Here is a 23,201-nt window from a genome sequence, read left to right on the forward strand (position 1 = left end):
TTATTGTTCTATTTTTGAAATTACACCTACTAATATTAGAAATAATGAGTCATTAACAAACTAGGCATATAATGAGTAATGCAATTAAAGTGAAATTTCGTTGTTGAATATGGTTATAAACTTATTATGTTTTTATGATCTTAATTTGTAGTAGAACTTACTACTATTATGTTGGAATTTGACAAATGTTAAATTATTTTTTTTTGAATTTTAAAATTGTGTTATATTCATGGTTCCAATTTATTTGTTTTAGTAGTATTGGCTCACATTGTATGTTGTTCATTTTTTAGTTAGAATTGATAGATTAGTTTTGTCAAACATTTGAATAATGTTATGACATTATATTTATAAATATTATTTTATCAAACATGAATTTCATGATGTTCTTACAAAACGTATGTTTTTAGTTTTTGTAAGTATCTAAACTAAATATTATTAATTTGGAAAAAATATATAAATTATTTTTACAATATTAGTTATAAATATACGATTACTAGTTAATGTATATTCACGAAAAAATATACATCTTAAAATATCGATTATAATATCATTTAAAAATTTATAAGCTTATATTTATTATATTAACTTTTAAGTTTTAATAATTACTTTATTTAAAATTTAATTTAATTGTGTAATTATATTTGTGCAACCAAACAGTAAACTTGTAATTATACTATGACAAATAAACAGGTCGTCGTAATTACACAACTGTATAATTAATAGGCTTTATAATTACTACCCTAGTAATTACATCAATTCCAATTACCTGGTGGCTTTCCAAACCCTAGCTAAAGCAACATTTTCACAACCTCTCAAACTCTCTATGAATGGGTTAGGTATAACATTTTTAGAAAAATATGTACATATCTATCTTTGTGTAAAGAACTTATTAATTTGTACGTATAATCAAGGAATTTGCGTGTATAGATTACGTGTTATTATTTTCACACATGTATATGCAGGGGCGGACCTAGATAGAGTGTTGAAAGGTCACAGGACCCCGTTAGCCTCGGCAAAAATCATGTATATATATGGCTGTATGTATACGGAGGACCCCTAATATATTTTTCTTGCCCCCCTTGAACATTAAAGTGGAATGGCGAGGCTAGTTTTTGGACGGCGCTAGTTCCTTTCCTGACCTGTATACCTGGGTTCGAAACCCACTCTACAACTTGATTGTTTGTTTTCTAAATTGTTTTTTTGGTAACGTTTTCTTATAAAAAAAAATCATAGATACTTACCACTCCTTATTTACTAGTCAATTGATTTATAATTTTTCTATAATCTCTTTCTGAATTAGTTTATTTTTATTACGTAATTGTCAATTTAGTTTATTCCTTTTCCAGTCCTTCCCTCACCCCCCCCCCCCCGCCCCTTTTTAAACTTTCTACTACCCCCTTACTAGTTTTTTCTTCTATCTTTTAAATATTAGTTGATTATTAGTACATAATAGTCAATTTATTTTATTTTATTTTCAAATTTCTCACACTCTCTTTGCTTAGAACTTTCTCTTTTTTGAAAAATTTATCTAAGTTGTAATTTTTTATGAATTAGCAAGATATATATTTTCTCAATTCTAATTAGTGATACCTAAACATTTAACTCATATTTTATTAGCTACAATCACACCATGACATTCTATATAAACATTTACATATTAAAATTTAAACCCTTTCCCTTTGCATATGAAAATGCATAGAGTCAAGTATGAGCCCATGTACTTTTATTATATTAGTACCAAATTAATGATATTCGATAATATTAAATTTGTATTATATTGATATGTTATCGTAATCATTTACGTTTTCAAAGAGTTGCCTTTTGTCGCTAGTAATTTGCATATATAAAGTTATGGTGTTCCAGTTGCGCTCAAATCATGGGTCCGCCTCTGTGTATATGCTACGATGATTATGTGTTGGTAAAAGATAGTAGGTAAGTGATGAATTAGTTGAAGTGCAAGTTAACTCATACACCACCGACGTTAAAAAAATAAGAATTACATAAATGGTTGTCTATTCAACCACTTAAACTAAGAATAACTGACTGATGTATATATCTATTTATTATTAAAAAGAAAAAAGTTAGCCATGAGAAATTGCCAAGTGTCACATGAATGTATGTAGAATATCTATATAATCAATATATAATTTATGCATATCGTCTAGAAAAAATAATCAATAAATATTAAATTCGATCGGTTTGTATAAAGAGTCCGCAAAAAAGAAATAAAAAAAATAACAAAAAAGGAAGGAAAAAAGTAGGAGGGAAGGGGGATTTGGTGTTTGCGTGTGTGGGATGGTGGTGGTGGGGGGGGGGGGGGTACGGGGAAGGAGTATGGGAAGATCCGAAGTAATTTTGGTTGAAATTTCATTAGTATGTAATTTTTGTGAGAGATATAGAAATACAAAAAAAAAAAAGTAAAATACGCTATTTGAAGTAAATAAAACTAATAAACTGTAGTTAAAAATATTACTTCTGAAGCGTATTGCAGAAATGTTACTTCTGTAGGGTGTTAGTGAATGCGACTTATATGAGCATTAGTGAAGAGTCCAGAACCAAATTGTGATCTTTTTGAACAAGTGTGACATAAATATATGTAAAAAAAAAGAATGATCATTCTATATATAACGCGGTTTTATACCGCGCTATACGTTGTGTTTGTATTTTCACACATAGCGCTATTAAAGACTGCGTTATACATATCTCTTTTCAATCATATATCTATTCTTTCAAAGCGTCACTGTTTTCCAGGACTACTAATTTATGTTTAACATAAATATATTTAGCTATAATAGACTTTTAAGAGAAAACAGTTTATCTCCCATTTTATTGATTTATCGAAGAAAGGAAAATCTGCAAATAATAAAAAATAAATAAATGCAAAAGGACTTCAGTTTAATTTTACCTTTGAATGATACAACAATTTCATTCACCCTAGTAAAGTTCTTAAACTCATTTTTTTTTGCTGGAAGGAGAAATAAGGGAGGGGATGACAAGATGAACAATCGATCCCTCATAAATAAAACGAAAATTAAGGTAGCTAATCAACTCTGCTACAAAAATTCTTTAGGCCATATTTGTCCACAAAAATTTTTTCAAGTAAAATGTATATTTAAATATTATTTTTCGACTTAAGTCCAAATATTATTTTTTAAAATTATAATTTTTATGTCCAAACGCCCGCTTAAACTCAACTTTTAAATGGCATGATGACGTTTGTTTAGAAAAGCAGTAAATTCTTTTAACCTAATCCTATGTTAGGTTAAAATAAATTTGTTTAAATAAATTTGCACTATTTAATTCAACTTCCATAGTGGGACCCATCATCGGGTCACATGCAAACTGTGCAACTAAAAGAGATAACAGCGTACCTCGCGGTATAAAAGCGCGTTATATATCGAATGGTTTTATACATATTTATGTCACACATATCAAAAAATACGGACTCCATTAGTGAATGTGACTTATGCATTTATTAACTGCGACTTATAAATCGTATTTCCTGAATGCGATTATAACTTATGAGCTGTTTTGACTATCGTACACGCAGTCCTTCAAATTCATCCCTCCAGCGAAAAGCTGGATATTGGGAATAACAAAACGGAGTTCGAAATTTCTTCGGCAATAAGAAACGACAACAGCGCCGGAGAATTGACATCCAAGTCCTTTCAAGTAACTGTTCATCTGTTCCTAACTGGAATCGTGGAAGATGAAGATCACTGTAATGACAACTGACGAACAAATCGTCACTCTCGATGTCGATCGTGATGAATCTGTATAATTCACTCTCATTAGTCTCCTTTTCCATTTTTTATATATAATTTTAATAGCAGGCCTAAAACCCTAAGTTTTGCTGATACATTTGGATCTTAAAGTTTTTTTTAATGCTGAAGATGTTTGTTATTGTGTGTACTCCAGGTAGAGAACCTGAAAGCTCTACTGGAAGTTGAGGTTAGTTGGATTTTTTTTTAAAATTTTATACGACACGGTGATTATGTGTGTGTGTGTGTGTTTATACGGTGATAATAGAAGAAAACTTAAATAAACAGTTGAAAGTTAGTTCGATAGAGAAAACACTATGTTAAAGTTCAAATTTTGATTAGTAAATGAATTTGAATTCTGCAAAGTTGTGAAAGTTATATACAATAATGTAGTTGATGGAATTGTGTGAAACGATTTGGAAAATTGGTAGATATGAACTAAGAGAATATAAAAGGATTTAAATTATGTACACCGACTGTGTAAAGTCAGTAATTTTAATCCCAGGTTAGTTACCACTATTACCATATTACAATTAATGTTTGTCTAGCAATGTACCTGTAATTGCATATTGAGTAACCTGATTGTGTAATTTTTTTTTCACCGTCGGTGTATAGTAACTCAAAATAAAAAGGAAGAGTAACATATCGATTGTGGTTGAATTATCACTTTATATATATATATATATATATATATATATATATATATATATATATATATATATATTGAGAATTGTTGTCACTTACTTTTACAATTGTTGTTGTGTATATGTGTTGGATGAGCAGACACAAGTGCCTCTTCAGCAGCAGCAGCTTTTGTACAATGGGAGGGAAATGAGGAATTCTGACAAACTGAGCGCTCTTGGCGTTGGTGATGGAGATTTGGTGATGATGGTATCTAGTGCAACATCCTTGTCTAGGTGCATTTTCGGCTCATATTGCTTTTGTTCGTGTTTTGTTATTTTATTGCCTGTTTATTGTCCCATGTTGTTACCCTTTACCCATTTGCTCGGCCATATCCTGCAAATACATCTCGTCTTTCATCTTCTGCTAACAATAAGAATGCATTTCAGTGCACCTGCAAATGACTTGAGCTTCAAGCAAGATGGATCTGCTGTAAATCCTTCAGCTTTCCAACAACACTTGAGAAATGATTCCAATTTGATGGCCCAGCTTTTTCAGGTGGAGCAAGTTAGCCATTTCCTTTTTTTTTTTTTTTTGCTTTTGGTAAAACAATTTAAGAAAATCAATCTCCAAAAGCATTGTTGTTTCCATCATATGACCTGCTCAAAGGTTTTTTTAACTATAAGCACCCATTTTCCAATTTGATCTATTATTTCACACCTCCCCCACTAATGACTTTATCACGACCTTATAGGTATGCTGAAGGATTAGTTATACTTTGAAAGGAAGTTTCATAATTTTTTTGTGGGTTCTTCTCATATTTGCGATTTTGTTGGACTGGTCTGATTTTTAAATGATTGGTAATTATGACTTCATCATGATCTTATGTGCGCAATGAGGGATTAGTTAGATTTGGAGAGGAAAGTTTCATATGCATTCTGATGGATTCCTCTAATTATTCTGATGTGGACATGTGATCCATTAATTTTGTTCTAGTCCGCTCCACTTTGTGGCTGGTTTGCAATATAGCACAGAGGTCCCATGAGCCTGTATATGATGTTTGAACTTGCAGAATGATCCTGAGTTAGCACAAGCTGTCCTCGGTAATGACCTAAATAAGCTGCAAGACCTTCTGCGTCTGCGTCATCAGCACAAATCAGAGCTACGGCGTCGTCAAGAAGAGGAGATGGTCAGGAGCTTCTATTGCTAAATTGCTATCTTTTTCTGTATATTTTAATGTAGTTGTTGTTATCCACAATCTTGAGAGTCCCATGTTGATTGTTTCATAACTACTTGCTAAATGATGTCTTGGAACTGAAAGCTAGTGATTGGCTGTAAGAAGAGCAGAATGTAACATCTCCTTATGCCGCATTTTGAGAACAGTTATTTTGTTTGCTCCATTTAGGATCGTGTGCTTTCTTTTATGGCAAGGTCACGGTTATCTCGTAAAATCTACTAAGAATGTGACATTAAGGAATTGGCAGAGGCTTTTGAAGGTGTTCTGCAAAGTTATCTGATCCATTTTGATATGTACTATATAACTTCGCAGAACACCTTCAAAAGCTTGCAAAGTTATGTGATCAGGCTTTACACTTTGTTTTTGCTATCTGAAGTCTGAACCTTTGCCCCTAGCATATATGAAATAGGCAGGATAGCTCAATATTTCTCAATCATTTGATCTAAATGTTTCTAATTCTAACTTTTTTATAGACATCTGAAAATTTTGTTTCCTTTGGTGGGACGTGTCCACTCTGATATGCATTAAGTGGAATGATTAAAGAGGATTCATATAGCTGACCCAGATAATTCGGGATTGAGGAGTAGTAGATTGATTGATATTCATTGATTAATCTACATTATGTTGAATTATAGGCACTGCTTTATGCTGATCCATTCGATGTCGAGGCACAAAGGAAAATAGAAGAAGCAATTCGCCAGGTTAGTTGGCATAATAAATCTTGTCATCTTTATTGTTTTCAATTATAATTATCTTTTATTTTTCTTTTCTATTGTATTCTTTTGTCGACATTTACATTGGCAGAAGTGTACCGGATGATGTTCCGGAGACTGTTTCAAGTTATTAGCACAAGCGTTCCGTTTGTTACATTCTTTAATTTCAATATGGTTCTTTACGCGTGAATGGACCATAAACAGTCATTCTTGCTCTTTTTCCAGTATTTTTCTGAAAGCGCATTAATTTAAGCAAGACTTACCATTGGAATAGATAAATATATTGGCAAATGTCTGAAATAACTTCTTCAGTAGGACATTTATTATTTGATCTAATATCGATTTGGCAAAGTTAAGTGGCTTTTATATTGAGACACTCGAATACGAACAAATGACGTTCATTTAAATGAGGATTGTATCCTTTCCTACTAGCGTCTCTTGCAATCATCTGTAGCTTTTGCTTGTTCATTTTTGACGACAAAGACTGTGGAACTTATAGTTGATTTGATTGATCTATATACATAGAGGACTCACATAGCCAAGATTCACATAGCCGATCCCAACTAATTTGGATTTGGACCTAATTGATTGATTGGCTGCTAGAGTTTGTGGAACTTGTCCTTGATCGTCCTTACTCTCTTCGCAAATTCTGTTGCCAATATTTTTCCTTCTACCTTATAGTAGTTTTCTCTTTCATTGCGATGTCTTTTCCAAAAAATGGCAAAATATCCAATATGCAATGGAAGTTCGGTCTAATTGTGTTAGAGCTTTTCCATGTTTTGCATATTTTCCAGAAAGGAATTGAAGAAAACTGGGCAGCAGCATTGGAATACAATCCTGAAGCTTTTGCAAGGGTGGTACGTAAAACTACCTCATGCCTTTCAAATATTGATTTTCTCTGTGGTTTTAACGAAGCCGAGTTAACTTTTATGGCTTATTTCAGGTTATGTTATATGTTGACATGGAAGTAAATGGTCATCCTCTAAAGGTAGGGATTTTTATTTGGATGTGCTCCATCTTCTTGGTACATCTTGTTACTTTTGGTTGAGTGGGATATTACCTTTCTCTTTGGTTTAGGCTTTTGTGGATAGTGGAGCTCAGTCAACAATTATATCTAAAAGCTGTGCAGAACGTTGTGGGTATGATTTACGAGGCTGTGCTGTGTTGTTTATAGTAACTTGTTTGATCCTTTTATTATTTTATTAGCACAACTGATTATTAAAGCACGCATAATACCGTTCTTTATCAAAAAAAATTATTATTGCAAACGTAGAAATTGATGAGTAGTTTTAGTCAGAGATATATTTTTACCATATCAAAGAATGAAAGAAATAAAGTCAGAGATATAAGAAGAGTTTCTCTCATTTTTGTTCTTTTTATTTATGAAATTTTTCAATGAGGTATGTTGTTGAAAAATTCGTATTCTAGAAGGACAGAAGAATAAACAATAGGCAAATTAAGGATTCAATTTGAACTGTAGAAGCACAAAAGAACTAATGCAGCATCTTGAACTCCTGCTGTAATCTGTTTGACACTAAGATTGCATGCTTTTCATCGACATGCTATGGTGCCTCAAGGCTATTCCGGATCGTCTTTAGCTCTGAACGTTTCTATCTGCTCTCTCTTATATTTTGAACCATGCCTCTATTATAGGGTTACTTTTTGATATCCGTTGTCTATTATAAGATTTCAGAACTATCTTTAAAATTTATAATACCACCCAGGAGGCATTCATTAGCTTGATGAGGAGGTTGAGTGAATAACTAATAAGTTTTTAGGGTAGAAGGGTTGGCCCATTATTTACCGAGTTTCAAACCGTATGCCGTTGGCCCTTGGTTATTTCTCGGTTATCAAAAAGTAAAAGTTTATGGGCAATACATTAATCAGTTTGATATTCAGGTTTTTGGTTTTATTTACCGTAAGAATAATGTAGTAATAAATGTAACAGGTGTTTGTTGCTGGCTTATTTTTTTCTTTCAGAAATAGGCTAGCCCTGAAGATTTGTTAATATATCTGCTGACCCGTTCTCTTGCAGATTGTTGAGGCTATTAGATACACGCTATAAGGGCATTGCTCATGGAGTTGGTCAATCAGAGATACTAGGTCGTATTCATGTTGCTCCAATCAAGGTTTGTTGCTTCCTTGGAGCTGATGTGTTATCTTGCAATCTTGTGTCTGTACTTCAAGTGCATTGACGGTATACAATAGATGCTGCTGTTCTACTGATGAATTCTTTCTATTCTCATGCACTGCCCGGAAAATTAAATAGAGTGATTAAATTTCTGCTGCTATCAAATGCTTTCCATATTCTGTTCTTTCAGTTTCTGTACTACTGTGCTATTTCTTAGTAATGTCCAATTTTATGATCTGGATTACTGATGCTAAGTATCCTGTCTATAGATCTAGCAGTCTAAAACTTATATAAGCTACATGCAAACATTTCTGCACAACTTATAGCCACAAATAATAGTCAAATAATACTAATAATCTGTCAGCTGTAAGTAGTTTTTAGCTTATTTGCCATTTGCTTAAATCAATCTGTCTGATGACTTGTCCCACTAATCAGTTGGTGATAATTACTTGTTCTACCCATAATACTTGAGGATTAAGTCGTGCAACCAGGCACATATGCATTCATTTTAGTAAATGAAAAGCTGTCGAAGTAATAAAAAGCTGCATGGATATGCTTGCCTTTGGATTGATGATAAGTTCCAAGGTAATGCTCTGTTAGCATGTTTCACTTCAATTTGCTAAACTCTTAACTATGGCAGATTGGGCAAATATTTTACCCTTGTTCTTTCGTGGTACTGGATTCTCCCAATATGGAATTTCTCTTTGGACTTGACATGCTTCGCAAACACCAGGTTGACTTTCTTTCCCTGCTTGTAACATCTTTTTCTTTTCTGTTCTTATCTTTTCTTTTCAACACGCCTTTATAAGCGGACGGTAATGATCTTTTGCAGTGCATGATTGATCTGAAGGAGAATGTTCTGAGAGTTGGTGGAGGGGAGGTTGCTGTACCATTTCTACATGGTTGGTGATGCCTCCTGGTTACTTTTGTACTGGATAGTACTACCTTTGAGCTTTTACTAAGTTTGTTTACATCAAATTTCAGAGAAGGACATTCCTGGTCATTTTCTTGATGACGAGAGGTTCGCCAAGGAGGCTTCGAGCTCAGGAACCCAGGTAAAGGCATTTTTTTTACATAATGATTTTTTCCGGACTCAACATTATCTATCTTTCCTTTTTCATTCTCTGAAAGTGGGTACGTGGGACTTTACTTTTTGCTGCCTATAGTTTAATGCGAGCAATAAATGAACAACAAATTTGACGTATTTTAGCTTCAAAATAGGTCAAGAGCTAACATTATACAAATTTGAGTGCAGTTCTGGTTATATGCACTCTCCAAGATAATAGATAAAGTTGATGCTGAAATTAGATGAAATGATTGCCTAGGATTTGCCTTTCTTTTTACAATTATGACATTCTTGATGGAAGTTTGATGTTTTCCTGGGGTTGCTAGAGCCTGTTTGCTCTAAAGATTGTGCAATATGTTATCCTACAATTTTTAAATCTTTAAGGTCATGCAGCCCTTTAATAATCTGTTATATTATCATTTTTCTCTAAATATTCAAATCAGGATTTGGACCTTCTAGGAACAGTGCTTTTTCCTTGTGTTTGTGGTTTTTCGACGAGGCAGCAGTACTAAACTTGGTTCTTTTTCTTGCTGTACAGGCAACATCTGGAGCAAAGGAGACGACTGGTCCTGCAAAAGGAGGTCCTTCCGGTTAGCTTCAATTTCCAAATAATATTTGTGAATTCCATTTCAACTGTCTGTCATCTGGACTGTTCCGCCACACCCAAGGATTTAAATTCCTTACATTAATTTGCTTAACATGATTTAGGAAGAGTCAACAAGATGACATGAATTTTCTTTCTATTTTGCTTTTGGTTGTTTCTACAGCTCTCTTTATTTCTCTTTTGAATTTCATTTACTTATAGTTCAACCTTGTCTTGGTCCACAGGAAGCGCCCCTGGGAATTCGACACAGGTAAATTAGAGATTAATTTGCTCCTTGACAGCTTGCATAAATTTGTTGTTCCTTTGAATAAATACAGTCATTGTTAAGTAGAACAGATCATTTATGGTCTTTGTGCTACTTTATTAATATTTTTTCTGCAGGGAACTGAATTTGAAGCCAAAGTTGCAAAGCTTGTTGAATTAGGGTTTGGAAGGGATGCAGTAATACAAGCTCTGAAGTTTTTCGATGGCAATGAAGAACAAGCCGCCGGATATCTATTTGGGGGTTGATCATCTCTTTTCTGTCATAGAATTAAGATCTGTGGCTTAATTTATGTACCCACAACATTTTTTGGATTTTAGCAATGACTGCTTACTATTTCATTCAAAATTGTCTTTGAAATTATATTGTTGGACACAAACTTAACCTTGCTTTTCCTGCTTGGATTGCCATGCTATGATGAATTTGGCAGGGAATGGAATTCAAAGTGATTTATTAAGTTCTGTGGTTGGTTGAACGTTATATTAAACATAATGCATGCTAATAAATTAGCTTATTTCCAAGTTTATCTGCTACTAGTGAATATATCCGCGCTTCGCGCGGTTAAAAAAATGAATCCATAAAAATTATTTTTTTTGCAAGTTTAGTTGAGATAGAAGAGATTAATTTTGTTTTATATGATTATAAAATTAATTTTGTATCATATTATAAATCTTTCATTAGAGTTTTCTTCTCATAGTTGTTCTTTTTATGTTCATATCATTAGAATTTAGAACGTTCAATGTTATGTCGTACACTTACAATTATTGTGCTGCTAAGAAAGAGAATAGTGAATACATAAAATAAATTTTTGCAAGTTTAGTTGAGACAGAAGAAATTAAAAAGATAATGTATATGAGTATAAAATTAATTTTATATCACAAACATAAATCTTTTACTAGAGTCTCTTTCTCATGGTTGTTTTTTATTATGTACAAACCTTCAATTTTAGAATACACTTGTAACTGTTATTATCCTTATTATAGCAATAAGCATTCTTTCATTTTTACAAAAATATTTGTCGCATGTAATTCTTTTTCACTACTTGATACTTGTAGTCATGACTCAAAAACCTCATTGGTTCACATGAAGTGTTTGGATTGAAAGCTCATAATGAAGTGTTTCTTGATATAAGAAAAAAAATTTATCCAACTAATTAAGAAATTAAATAATAATTTGCATTGTCATTTACCTAAATATTGGAAGATATATTGTTTTATATTGAAAATATTATTATCATAACTTACTTGATTCAATTTTAAAGATCAGCTGTAAATAAATAAAAGAGGAAAAAAATAGGACATACAACATGCTTCCTTAAGAAAAAGTAGATAAAAATTATTAGACTTTATTTTTTACAGTAGCGTAAATAGGAAAATATAGGGAAAAGGCCAAAAAAGGAGGATAAGATAAATACAATGCCTAACATTTGAGACATGTTAGGTAAATATTCTGCAATCAGAATTCATGAAACTCATATTAATTTGCCGTCATTTAAAATTGCAGAAAGACTTAAAAAAGATAGCATACGGTTTGTCTAAATTGAGAACTTAGAATATACGAATGCATTCATCATCTTCTCTAGCGCCGCATACCTTCCTTGGACAAACCATCAAACTAAGCCTCCACATTAAAATGCACAGCGTCGGAAACCAATGTTACAATTCAACTAAATTGCTAGTGCATGTGTAACGGCCGTACCATTATATTGTTTAAGCTAAACCAAACTCCATTAACTGTTGAATAGACAATAGTTTTACCAATAAATCATGATTTAGGTTTTCTAATGTACCTAGTAAACTTATAGGCATATACGGGGAATACAAAAGAATGCCATAAAATCACTCATTAAATAGTATTTAGGACTTGGGAGTTATCAACATAATCACATATTAAAGGATGTAGCAACGGAATATAAGGGAGGGGAAAAGCCAAAAAAGGAGAAAAAAGATAAATGAGTTTCTTGGCCAAAGAGAGGTGCTAAGTCATCTTTTCAATTACCTCTTATATATATATATATATAGATTCAGTTACGTAATTAGATTTTATACTTAACCACTCAAGGTATGGCCTAGTGTGGTCAATGAAGTCGGTTGAGAGCCATGAGGTTTTGAGTTCAAATCCAGTAGAGGTAAAAGCGCTAAGTAATTTTTTGGCACCTATCTAAACTTTGGTGGGTAGAATTACCCGATAAATGCGTTGGTGGGAGATAATTGGTATTCCGTCAAACTTGTGAAACACAAATTAAATTTTTTCATTTTTGTACTCTAAAGAATATATATACTGTTACATAATTGTTCACACCTTCAATTAGATACACTTCTTTCTCAATGCGTTGCATAGTTGCTCTTTTTCTTTCTCCTTTTCAGTTGTGCAGAATCGATTTTTCAAGGAGTTGGCCAATGCTCATTTTTGGTCAAAAAAGGAAAAGAAATTTGTATACAACCTTTCATAATTTGAATATAACTAAATGGTCCTGTAATGTTTTATTTTCATATCTTTTGTGCGTAAAAATAAAAATATCTTGAGAGATTTGATATTAAAATTATAAAAACTACCAAGTCGAAACATCCACATTATCAGGATAGATCTCGAATTGTCAATAGTTAGATAAGTTCAACATTAGTTACACCAAGGAAATCATGAATTTCGCTTAGGGTATTCAAGATTTAAAAAGTAAATGCACATATTGTCCAGATATGTGCTGTTATTCTATTGTGCATTTTTATGGTACTAATATATCATCTCATGTTGCTTTTTTGAGCCGAGGGTCTCCTGGAAACAGCCTCTCTACCCTTCGGGGTAGGGGTAAGGTTTGCGTACATATTACCCTCCCCATAACCCACTTGTGGGATTATACTGGGTTGTTGTTGTTGTTGTTGTTGTCCAGATACTATAGTAATTCATATCAAACCCATTTTAATGCATTTCTTACAACTCCTAAAGGAAACTCGTGTTACTCAAATGTACAAAAAGTTTGAAAATCGCATTTCTAATGCAACTGTAGTCAAATACAATCTCATAATGTCCAGACCTTAACACATTATTGTTTAATCATGCTCAACTGAGTCCTTTTCTTCTTAATGATCCTCAGAAAATATGATTGGGTTGATATAGAAAAGGTTATATCTCTCGCGCGATTGAGAGATAGAGAGGGACGGGCCACCAGTCTAACGTTTAGTCATTGTCTGTGCCAAAATACCTGTCACCAAACTCGCCCATTCCAGGAATAACACGAAAATCATCGTTCAAACCATTTTCTATCTCAGATGTCACGATCTTTATTCTTGGAAAACGCTTACAAACCACATGTACTCCTTGGGGTGCCTAGTTTAAGAACATCAAAGATTATGATTCCAGAATTTTATTGCAATAGAAACTCCACATGTTTACGTGCTAGCAACATTTGTAAAAAGGTGGATTCTAAGATAATCAAATGCCAAAAATGGATGAATTGGTAAACTTACAGAAATAAGATTGAGGAATAAAATGTTGGACTCGGGGACTCCCTTCTTTAGCAGTAAAGAAATAGCTTGAACTGCTGAATTCCCTGAAGATTGTCACATATAGGCTTTAGCTTACACATTCGCTCATTAAGAAAATTTTACAACATTCTTCATGATGTAGTGCATCTATACATTTTGTGTGCATTGAGAGTCATGGTCAGTCACGTGATGTCGAGGGCGTTGTTGAAAATAGACTAACCTGTGCCAAGGATAGGATCCAGCAAAAGGACATGCCTTTCTGCAATATCTTCTGGTAGTTTTTCATAGATCAGCTGCATCATTATACATGCAATAAATGAAAAAAGGCATTACAAACTTTAAAAAAAGAAAGAAAGCAAATACCAATATAAAGATTCGGGAGGACAAGCAAATCGCTAACCTGCTGACCATTGTCACCCTCTCTGTGGATAAGAATCTTGCCTATCTTGATACCCTTACAGCATGCACGCAACGCATTCTCCATACTCTCTCCACTGTGCAAAATTAGAAATTCTTATGGCAAGTAAAGAGAACATAGCAATCCCTAAATCTTATACTGAAGGCAGAAAGAAGCAAGCAAGGACATTTCTAATGAATTAAAGTAAAATGTTTCAACATACCAAGGATGATGATTAGGTAAACCCCCATATACATTCAACATTAAACAGGTTCACATTCTACTTCGACTTATTAGCAATACATATTTTAATTTTTGATTTTTCCGAGATTAACACAACAAATCTAAATATTGACTAAACAGCAAACTAATAAATTTTGATTATCTATTTCCCACACTAGAAGAAAAAGGAACCCCCATTGATGTAAACCTTTTTAGGTGACATTTACTCTTAACATTATTAATCTTGATCTTCTCAAGGTAACATCCCGCATTTTTACCTCATATATGAAGAAATCAAGGGTGACGAACAATAATTACCTTCTAATTACAGAGACACCACATAACCTCTTGCAAAAATCTACACCGCTGTATACAGATCCTGCACTCAACAGAGGTGGGTTAATTTAAGCATATCTTTTCATGCTCATCGAAACAGGAGCTAACTTGGGATATCATGAAGAGCAAAGTCCAAGAATAAACATGAGTAAAATCTTGATTCAAAAAATGACAATATTGGCTAATAGTCAATGCGGGTCTTGGTAAGCAAGAAGTTCACCACAGTTTGCAATCATTTAGCTGACCTAAAAGATAACAGGTAAATACATCTCAACTAGACATCCAAACTGGAAAGAGACTAGTTTTTATCCAAGTAAATTCATGAAACCCAAGCCGCCACCATAGATAATATGGATTGAAGTAGCTAAGCAACTATGAAATTCGAAGACATTAATCAAGTGCTGAAAATTTACCAAACTAACGGATTGAAACGTAACAAATTACCATGGTGTTGATACTAATAAACGTTGCACCAAGAAAACGTGTTTGCTAAGCTGCTATGGTCAATAGTCTTTCAAATGATAAATCACATTCACGACAAAGTATCATTATCGACTCTCTATAAAAGGAATATCAAGCGGCAAAATATAGCATCAATTATCCCAAGAGAAGCTTTCATTTAATATTGCCCACACTCCACATGGTATCCGATGCATCTCCTATGATGTAGCTCGGATGCGATTATTTTGAGTTTTTGACATGTCAGTAGCGAAGCACTCATAATATGGGTGACAACATTTTCAACACAAGTAAAAAACATTGTGAGTCATTGAATCGGCCTTGTCCCTTCTAATTATGATTCCTCTGACACTTTGCAGTACCGATTGATATTTCAAACCACGGCTGCTGCTTACTTCTTAGAGGCCAGAGCATCTCAAATATGCCAACAGTTTTCCTGATAGCTTATTTTTTCAAAATAGTAACTCAGTCTCTCTTGAGTGAGTTATGGTAGGTAAAACTGATTAAGGAAAAAAGGATATACATGAAATAAAACAAAAGAGCTCTATTGCAATGCTACGATGAATCCAAAAGAAACAATATAATCCAAAAAATTAAAAACAATCACTTCTAAATGTTACGGAACCAGGAAAACATATCAGCTCACATAGAGGCGGAGCCAGGATTTGAAGGTTCCATCGCTCGTCTTAGTTACTGGGTTCACAATTAAATATTTGTTCATATTTAACGGATTTCCTAATACAAATATAGGGTTTAAGCAAAAGCTATTGTGTTCGTCCCAACCCGTACCTAATACTCTAGGTCCGCCCCTAAGCTCACATACTGTGGAAACCACAACTAGATTGATTAAAATACAATGACATAAATGAACATTTAGAATCAAATTCATATCTAATATTGCACTATGGGGGATAGCTGCTTACCAGTTGGAGTGATCACCTGTTTTTCTGTAAACGGCAGATGGCCTAGTCCATGTTCAACAACCTGGTACAGTGAGGAAGAACTTTGATAGATAAGGGGAAATCTTTCACTTGTCGAAAAACTTGTTAACTTGATCGCCGTGCAAGAAAGAAAAACTTACCAATCGAATCAATCTATCAGCATAGAACACAAAATCATGCTTTGTCGTCTGTGCATCACGGATAAGTGTATGCATGCCACGTATCTGAATGAAACAAATAATAATCTTAGAGGGAAATAAAAGGTCGATCTCAAAAAAAAGGAAAAATGACTTCAAGATGAAGAGGCACAGATAATTGGCAAGATGAAACTGAAACAAATGGGTGCTAAAAAATATCTATAATAACAAGATGAAAATGTTACCTGGAAAGTAGATTGAATAACGTATAAGTTAGGATATATTTTACAAAGATCATGTTGACCAAGTTTCGTCCTGATATGTTGCACAATCAAATCGATAGCAACATGATTGTCTCCACCCCGGGGAATTATTATGTCAGCATACTTCTTTGTTGGAAGAATGAAGTCATCAAAAGCCGATTTGACAAACTTGGAGTACTGCGCAAAGATTACATTACGTTATTCGTGAAAGGGAAACTATCAGTTTTAACAATGGGCATTTTGTTGGAAGTTGGGAAATACAAAAAATTTGATACCTTGACAAAAGATTTGCCAAACAGCAAAAAATGAAAAAGAGAAGACTCCTCTAGGTACATATGAGAATGCAAACACAGTTAGCTCACAAATTCTTGATATAAGCTATAAAGATCAAGTAACCTGATCAAGTACTGTAGCGATATCTCTACCCTTTTCAGCAGTATCACGTCTTATTCTCCTTGCAAGCCGTACATCAGCATCTGCACTGAAAATTTTAAATTATGAAACCACAAAAGTAGAGAATTCACAATAGATGTCTGTAGACATGGAATGAAACAACAAGCAGAAGTTTTATCCTCGTGATTAAGACTAAATCAGCATATCAAACGTTAGGAAGACTGACAATAGTTGCAAAACAAAAAGCTGTGCAGAAATAAGTAAAATAACTTCAATAATCCACTTCAATATAGCATTGTAGTATTCCTAATTTCCTATTTCTAGATTCTTTTTTTCTTCTCTAGAGACCAAATGAGGTCTAAGCAAATAAAGGACTAGGACCAAAAATTTCAATTTGTTTTTGAAGTTTGGTGTTAACATTTTTTTTTGATAACTGTAGCGTCCAGGCCAGCTTGCGCGCACCTCGACTAATTCCACGGGGTACCTGCCACCTCCCACCAGCAATAGGTACCAGGTGACTCTATCCACCAAGACTTGGATAGATGAGAAGAAATCACCTAGTTTTTTTTTGCCTCCGCTGGGATTTGAACTTGAGACCTCATGGTTCTCACCCGCTTCATTGACCACTAGGCCACACCCTTGGGTGCAAGTTTGGTGTTATGTTTTTAGATAAAACAACTGAAAAGAACAAGATGCATAAGCATTAACCTAATATACGAAAAAGATATATCAAAGAAAGGAGAGGAAAGAACCTGTATCTACAAATATCTTCATACTCATCAGATCTCGGACACGAGGATCATGAAATATGAGTATACCTTCCAAAATTATAACATCCGAAGGATTGACCTACCAAGTATTTTAAGTCAAAGTGGTTAATGACACTTGTTAGATAATTCGGCACCCAAAATTAAAATTAGCCGCAGGCAATAGCGTGTGTATCTATGCTCCATCTCATTGGAATGTTATCTTTCCCCTTTTCTTCCTTGTTTTCCCTTTGAGGAGGGGTTGGGTCGTAGATAGGGAAAGAAACTAGGTTGATCTCTATGTAACAATACAAGCTGAAATGAAAGAAGAAAAAAAAAGAAGAGGAAAATGCCATGCTAGATAGAAATTACCCTTCGAAGGGGGAATACGTCATTTTTGTAACTCTTAAAATCATATTTTGGAATATCTACAGCTTGCCCATGCTTCAATTTCTCCATCACACGCAACAATAACTCAGTGTCAAATGCATCTGAATAAAGCACAATAATTAGAAAGACGCGTAAAACTTAGCCACCGTATTATTCTAGAAAATAGAACAGCTTTTTAATATTTCTAAAACTAAGTACATATTCTTATTAAGTGATTTCTCCGAAAATGTCTCCGGGTGCGTGTTAGATCCTCCAAAAGTAATGTATTTTCAGAGGAATCTGACATGGGTGCGACAACTTTTAGGGGAGTCCGCACAACATAAGTGAAAACTAGTACTAGGTTTTCAAATCCTTATTAAGTGATTTTTGGAGTTAACATTTCTTTGGAAGCTATTACTAACTGTTTATGAGGAATTTCTAGTAAGATTAGGGACTTTAAGTCCTCAATGGCTGAACCACAATCAACTTTGCAGTTTCTGGCAATCTATTACAAATTGTATACAGTCAACTGCTAGAATGATAAAATGGATGTTTGGCAATGATTCACCATGGAAAAAGATATCTTTGTTTCTCAGAGGAACTAAGAGATAAAACAATTTTACCTGTGTATTCAATTCAGATAATAAAGAACTAGACTAACCAGGATGGTCGAAGTTGTACTCATGAACTTTTGTGAGTTCTTCTGGTGTCAAATTGTGATAAAAAGAATCCTGCCAATTGAAACATAAGTCAGACAAATAGGTGTTTGTGTTTTGGCAGGCTATACATTTTTTTTCCAAACTTAAGACAAATATAATGCAAGAGCACCGAAAAGTTGTGGAAAACAGACAACTTAAGATGCAAGTTAAATTCCCTCAAGTTATACTTTATTGTCATAGACGACAGGGGTGCGATAGAACTAGTACATGGAATAGCCATAAACTGCCAAATCATAAGCAAAAAGAATTGGATGCTGAGCTTACGAATAATTACATTTTATAATTTTAGCTTGGTTAATATATATTTTTTACAAAACTAGAAAGAAAATTAGAGATAACCCGCCCTAGGAAAATACGGAGTAGGACCCCAGCTATCCAATACCTCATCAAGAAGAAAGGTCAAGTGGATGTTATAAACAAATTGTGAACGTTTATCAATTAAATAGGAAGAGATAAGAGAAATAGAGTTCCACTGTTAAAACTGCATAGGAAAAGATTATGCAGTCTGTTCAAGTGATGAAAGGTGTTTTTTTAGACTCGTACATAAAAAAATAAAAACAAAAGCTTCATTTTCTACTCTGAAGAAAACCCACCTGGTTAACTAGGACAACACGCTGATCGTGAAGCTGATCAATAATCAAATCACAAACTGTTGTCTTGCCCGCTGCAGCACCTCCAGCAACTCCTGCAGGTAAAACATCTTATATAAGCATGCATCAAGTAGAAAACTAAGATCACTGTACTGTTCTCAAGTTTACATGAACTGACTAAAATCCCGATGATTCGTTCCCATCTTTAACCATAGCCCTGAGATATTTTCTCATCAAAGCACACAAACTGCTCTATTGACCAACAATACATATGCACACCTCATAGAGAACCTGTAAAGTCTTTCCTCTCATCATTACCCTATCTTGTGCTAATTGTAGGAACAAGCATCAACCAACAAACTTAGAGAAGCAAAGCTCGTGGAATACGTTTCCAGCAAATGCTGAACAAAACTCCACAAAGACGACAAATGCATTCCGAGGTGCAGGCAGAAAGCAGGATCAAGCACACAAAAAAAATCCAGTCTTTAGTCAGATAAAGTTTTGGTCTGGACTTCTACGTCAAACCACACCCCTCAATCCCAAAACAAGTCGGTGTCGGCTATATGAATCCTCACTAACCATTTAGGAGACACCAATTAGTTGGGAGCATATCTTAGTCATGTTAATACATTTACTTTAGGTCCTATATCTAAACAATTCTTAAGCAAGCACAATGATTTCTCATCCATCACCAAATTCAACATCATAATTTTCTCATCCAGTGTCATCATATATATAAATGTACAGCTTTACTAAGTATCAAAAATGCAAGGGCGATTAACATCCATCCAAAATGATTTGAATGATGAGTGAAATTAACCGTTCTTCATATACCCGTCCCGAAAAGATTGAGTAGCTGTCTTAGTTTCACGATCTAAAACTATCGTTTGCAGTGAAGCTAAAGTTAGTTGAGAAAAAGCTCAAGTAACAGCAAGAGATATATTACTGCCTCGACATACCAATGACAAAGGGTTGCTTAACACTTTCATCAATAGAAGTTGTTGGTTGCTCAACTTCTGAAGTATGTGGTTCTTCTAAATGGAATCCAGAATAATGAACTCCTGATGATGCCTGTATCAAATCTTCAACTGCTTTTGAGCCCATTGATTGATTATAGGCTCTGCATTTACGTAACAAGCACGTGATGGAATAAAAGCGTATAAGAAGAAAGTGGCCAGACAAGATTCTATATTACTAGTATTTGTTGCTCGTATACACAGAGAATATTTGCTCGTGTGTTTCAGAGCAAGAGAAAAGGTAGCCATATGCATTGAGCATATATCTGCATAATTGATAAGCTGCATATTTTTTAACTGAAATTGAACATAAGGATAAAAATTTGCTGAATCGTTTCATGCGGCCAAGTCCTACATAAGTTGACTAGCTGCTATGAAAAATAACAGACATATTGGCCTTCTGTGAGATCTTGTCCAACATAATCCTTTTTCCTTTTTTTCCCTTTGAAAGGTCAAAAACAGCAAGGTTCATAATTTACAATTCCTTGACTTAGATACAGATGTTTATACGTCAGTTCCCACATTATAGAACTGCTGAGGTTTTTGCTTGTACATATTCAAGCACTTCCATGGTGCACTTTGGATGAATAAAATACATAGTTACTGATTTTAGAAAAGAGTTCATGATTCCTTGAGATAATGAGCACGCATAAGCATTAACATTCACGGAGCTCCAGGAAAATTTGGTATGTGAAAATTTAGTAGTCGATCGCTGGAGAAAAATCACAAATCAAAAGTATATGTCCAGATAATAAGCATTGTACATTCTAGTCAAATGAAGTTTAGCTCATCTATCGTTACCTCTGTATTAAAGGATAATACTTGTTATCCTTCAGTTTAGTAGTTTGTTTTTAGCTTCCTATTTTCTAGTTTTAGGATTTTGTTAGTTCCCTGTATTCTAGTGTATTCTGCTGCACAAAATCTTATCACATCGGTTTGTTCCACTATTATGTATTTCAGTTTGTATCTGCTCTATATAAAGAGCATGTTGTTCATGAATAAAATCATCTTTTCCTCTTGTGTATTTCAAAACTTTATACTCTGCACCCTACTCTTTCCCCCCTTAAAGACTTACTTCAGTTTTCCCCTAAAGAATCTCTCAAAATCCCATTTACTATGTATCGATTACTCCACCGTTATGATAAAGTTCAGATTTTTAGTGAAATTAAGTACTTTAATAGAGTTTAGAAGGTAGTATCTTTACTGAAGGGGAGACTTGGAGCAGCGGTAAAGTTGTCTCCATGTGACCTATAGGTCACGGGTTCGAGCCGTAGAAGCAGCCGTTAACACTTGCATTAGGTTAGACTGTCTACATGACACCTCTTGGGGTGCGACCCTTCCCCGTACCTTGCGTAAAGGCAGGATGCCTTGTGTACTGGGCTACCCTTATCACGGTTCAAACATCCTCAAATTGAGTACAAATGATCACTCAGAAAATTGAAAGACTGACTCAGCACATGTCAGCAGCTAAAAAAATATCTAAAAAGAACACTTCTTTGCCACAACCAAATCACCTAACCCCTAATGAGGGCCCTCGGGGTGGGGTTGTGGGGGGGGGGGACCAGAAGAATTAATAATAGCAATAAAGATTCTACCTTCTAAACTGTATTAAAGTACTTAACTTCACTAAAAATCTTAACTCTATCATAAAAAAAAGGGGATTTTTTTTCTCAAATCAAAATCTTTAACACATACTTCAACAGATTAAAGATATTCACTAATCAACATCAAGATCCATATCTCCAACACAAACTGAACAGAACAAATAAAGCAAAAATGTTAATGTGAGTGCAAAAGTTAAATACAAAATATATAGATATGAATCAGATTCTGGAATATACCTTTTTATGGCTGGATTCAGCTAAAAAAGAATAAAGATCTTTTACTGGAATAATGAGAGAAAAAAAATAAGGAACAGTATCTTATTCAGTATCAAAATATATGATTTTTAAGCAGTTTGCTGCGGACCCAAGTGAATTTATAGGGGCGGAAAGTTCAGAGAAGGAGCGGTTTGCTGTATTATTGTGTTGATATTTTTGGTGAAATTACAGTGACAGGCCACTGTTTACACTAGATACTAGTTTGTTTGTTTTTTGGTTTACCACTGTAGTTGGGCCCGACTAAATTCGGATTCGCACCGGAAAGTCCCACATTGGGGTAAAACGCTCACTAACAAAGGCGACTCTATACCCATGACCTCCGATTAGGGATGAAGAAGTACTTGCTACTCCACCACAACCCTCTTTGGTCATTAGATACTAATTATGCTATGTGGTTGCACCAAATCAGGTAAAAAAAAATCTTTTTTTAATTAATTAATTATATGATGTTCTAACTTCGAAATTAGTGACTCGATTAATTCAAATTCCAACTCGTTAAATGAAAGCTTCTTATCAAGGATCTAAGAGCTCAAACCTAATTCCACCATTAAATATTGTACATTTTGTTTTTGTTTAACATTTGGCGTGTTCGCCCCGCTAATTCAAATTTTTGCTATATATAGATCATTAAAATAGGTAGCAGTTCGTATCACAAATTTACGAAATTCAAAGTCGAGACTTCAAGTTAATATCGAAAGAATTTCATCTATCCACAACACTCCTTTGATGGTAAATCCTATAAAAAAAGTTAATTCTAGGGGAATACAAAAAATAGAGGTGATTATTAACCATAATTAAGTCGTAAAAATATATATATGTAAGTATATTTTATTTGATATTTATTGAATTAGGAAAA

The 23,201-nt window shown here is 34.0% G+C and overlaps 2 protein-coding genes across 3 annotated transcripts; one reads left to right on the forward strand and one right to left on the reverse strand.

The window, feature by feature from the left end:
* The first annotated feature begins 3,413 nt into the window (after window positions 1-3,413).
* LOC107788650 (protein DNA-DAMAGE INDUCIBLE 1) lies at window positions 3,414-10,852 on the forward strand. The gene is made up of 16 exons (XM_075256763.1): window positions 3,414-3,775; window positions 3,919-3,951; window positions 4,545-4,678; window positions 4,832-4,940; window positions 5,455-5,571; window positions 6,255-6,320; window positions 7,127-7,189; window positions 7,276-7,320; window positions 7,410-7,471; window positions 8,368-8,461; window positions 9,104-9,196; window positions 9,296-9,365; window positions 9,448-9,518; window positions 10,068-10,119; window positions 10,358-10,383; window positions 10,515-10,852. The coding sequence occupies exons 1-16, from the start codon at window positions 3,710-3,712 to the stop codon at window positions 10,641-10,643; spliced, it is 1,230 nt and encodes a 409-aa protein (XP_075112864.1). The 5' UTR covers window positions 3,414-3,709; the 3' UTR covers window positions 10,644-10,852.
* A 2,507-nt stretch (window positions 10,853-13,359) lies between these two features.
* LOC107788651 (uridine kinase-like protein 4) lies at window positions 13,360-22,447 on the reverse strand. 2 transcript variants are annotated; one of them, XM_016610343.2, is made up of 15 exons: window positions 22,307-22,447; window positions 20,409-20,569; window positions 19,453-19,544; window positions 18,802-18,871; window positions 18,144-18,262; window positions 17,778-17,874; window positions 17,029-17,108; window positions 16,615-16,809; window positions 16,373-16,456; window positions 16,215-16,275; window positions 14,815-14,875; window positions 14,278-14,371; window positions 14,098-14,170; window positions 13,860-13,942; window positions 13,360-13,719 (listed from the first exon to the last, which is right to left on the reverse strand). In XM_016610343.2, exons 2-15 carry the CDS (start codon window positions 20,551-20,553, stop codon window positions 13,570-13,572), a joined length of 1,404 nt encoding a protein of 467 aa, XP_016465829.1. In that variant the 5' UTR covers window positions 20,554-20,569; window positions 22,307-22,447; the 3' UTR covers window positions 13,360-13,569. The 2 variants fall into 2 exon arrangements, with proteins under 2 accessions (XP_016465829.1, XP_016465830.1); XM_016610344.2 differs by lacking the exon at window positions 16,373-16,456.
* Between the last annotated feature and the right edge of the window lie 754 nt (window positions 22,448-23,201).

Source organism: Nicotiana tabacum, chromosome 1 (assembly GCF_000715075.1).
Source record: "Nicotiana tabacum cultivar K326 chromosome 1, ASM71507v2, whole genome shotgun sequence".
NCBI classification, from domain to species: Eukaryota; Viridiplantae; Streptophyta; class Magnoliopsida; order Solanales; family Solanaceae; genus Nicotiana; species Nicotiana tabacum.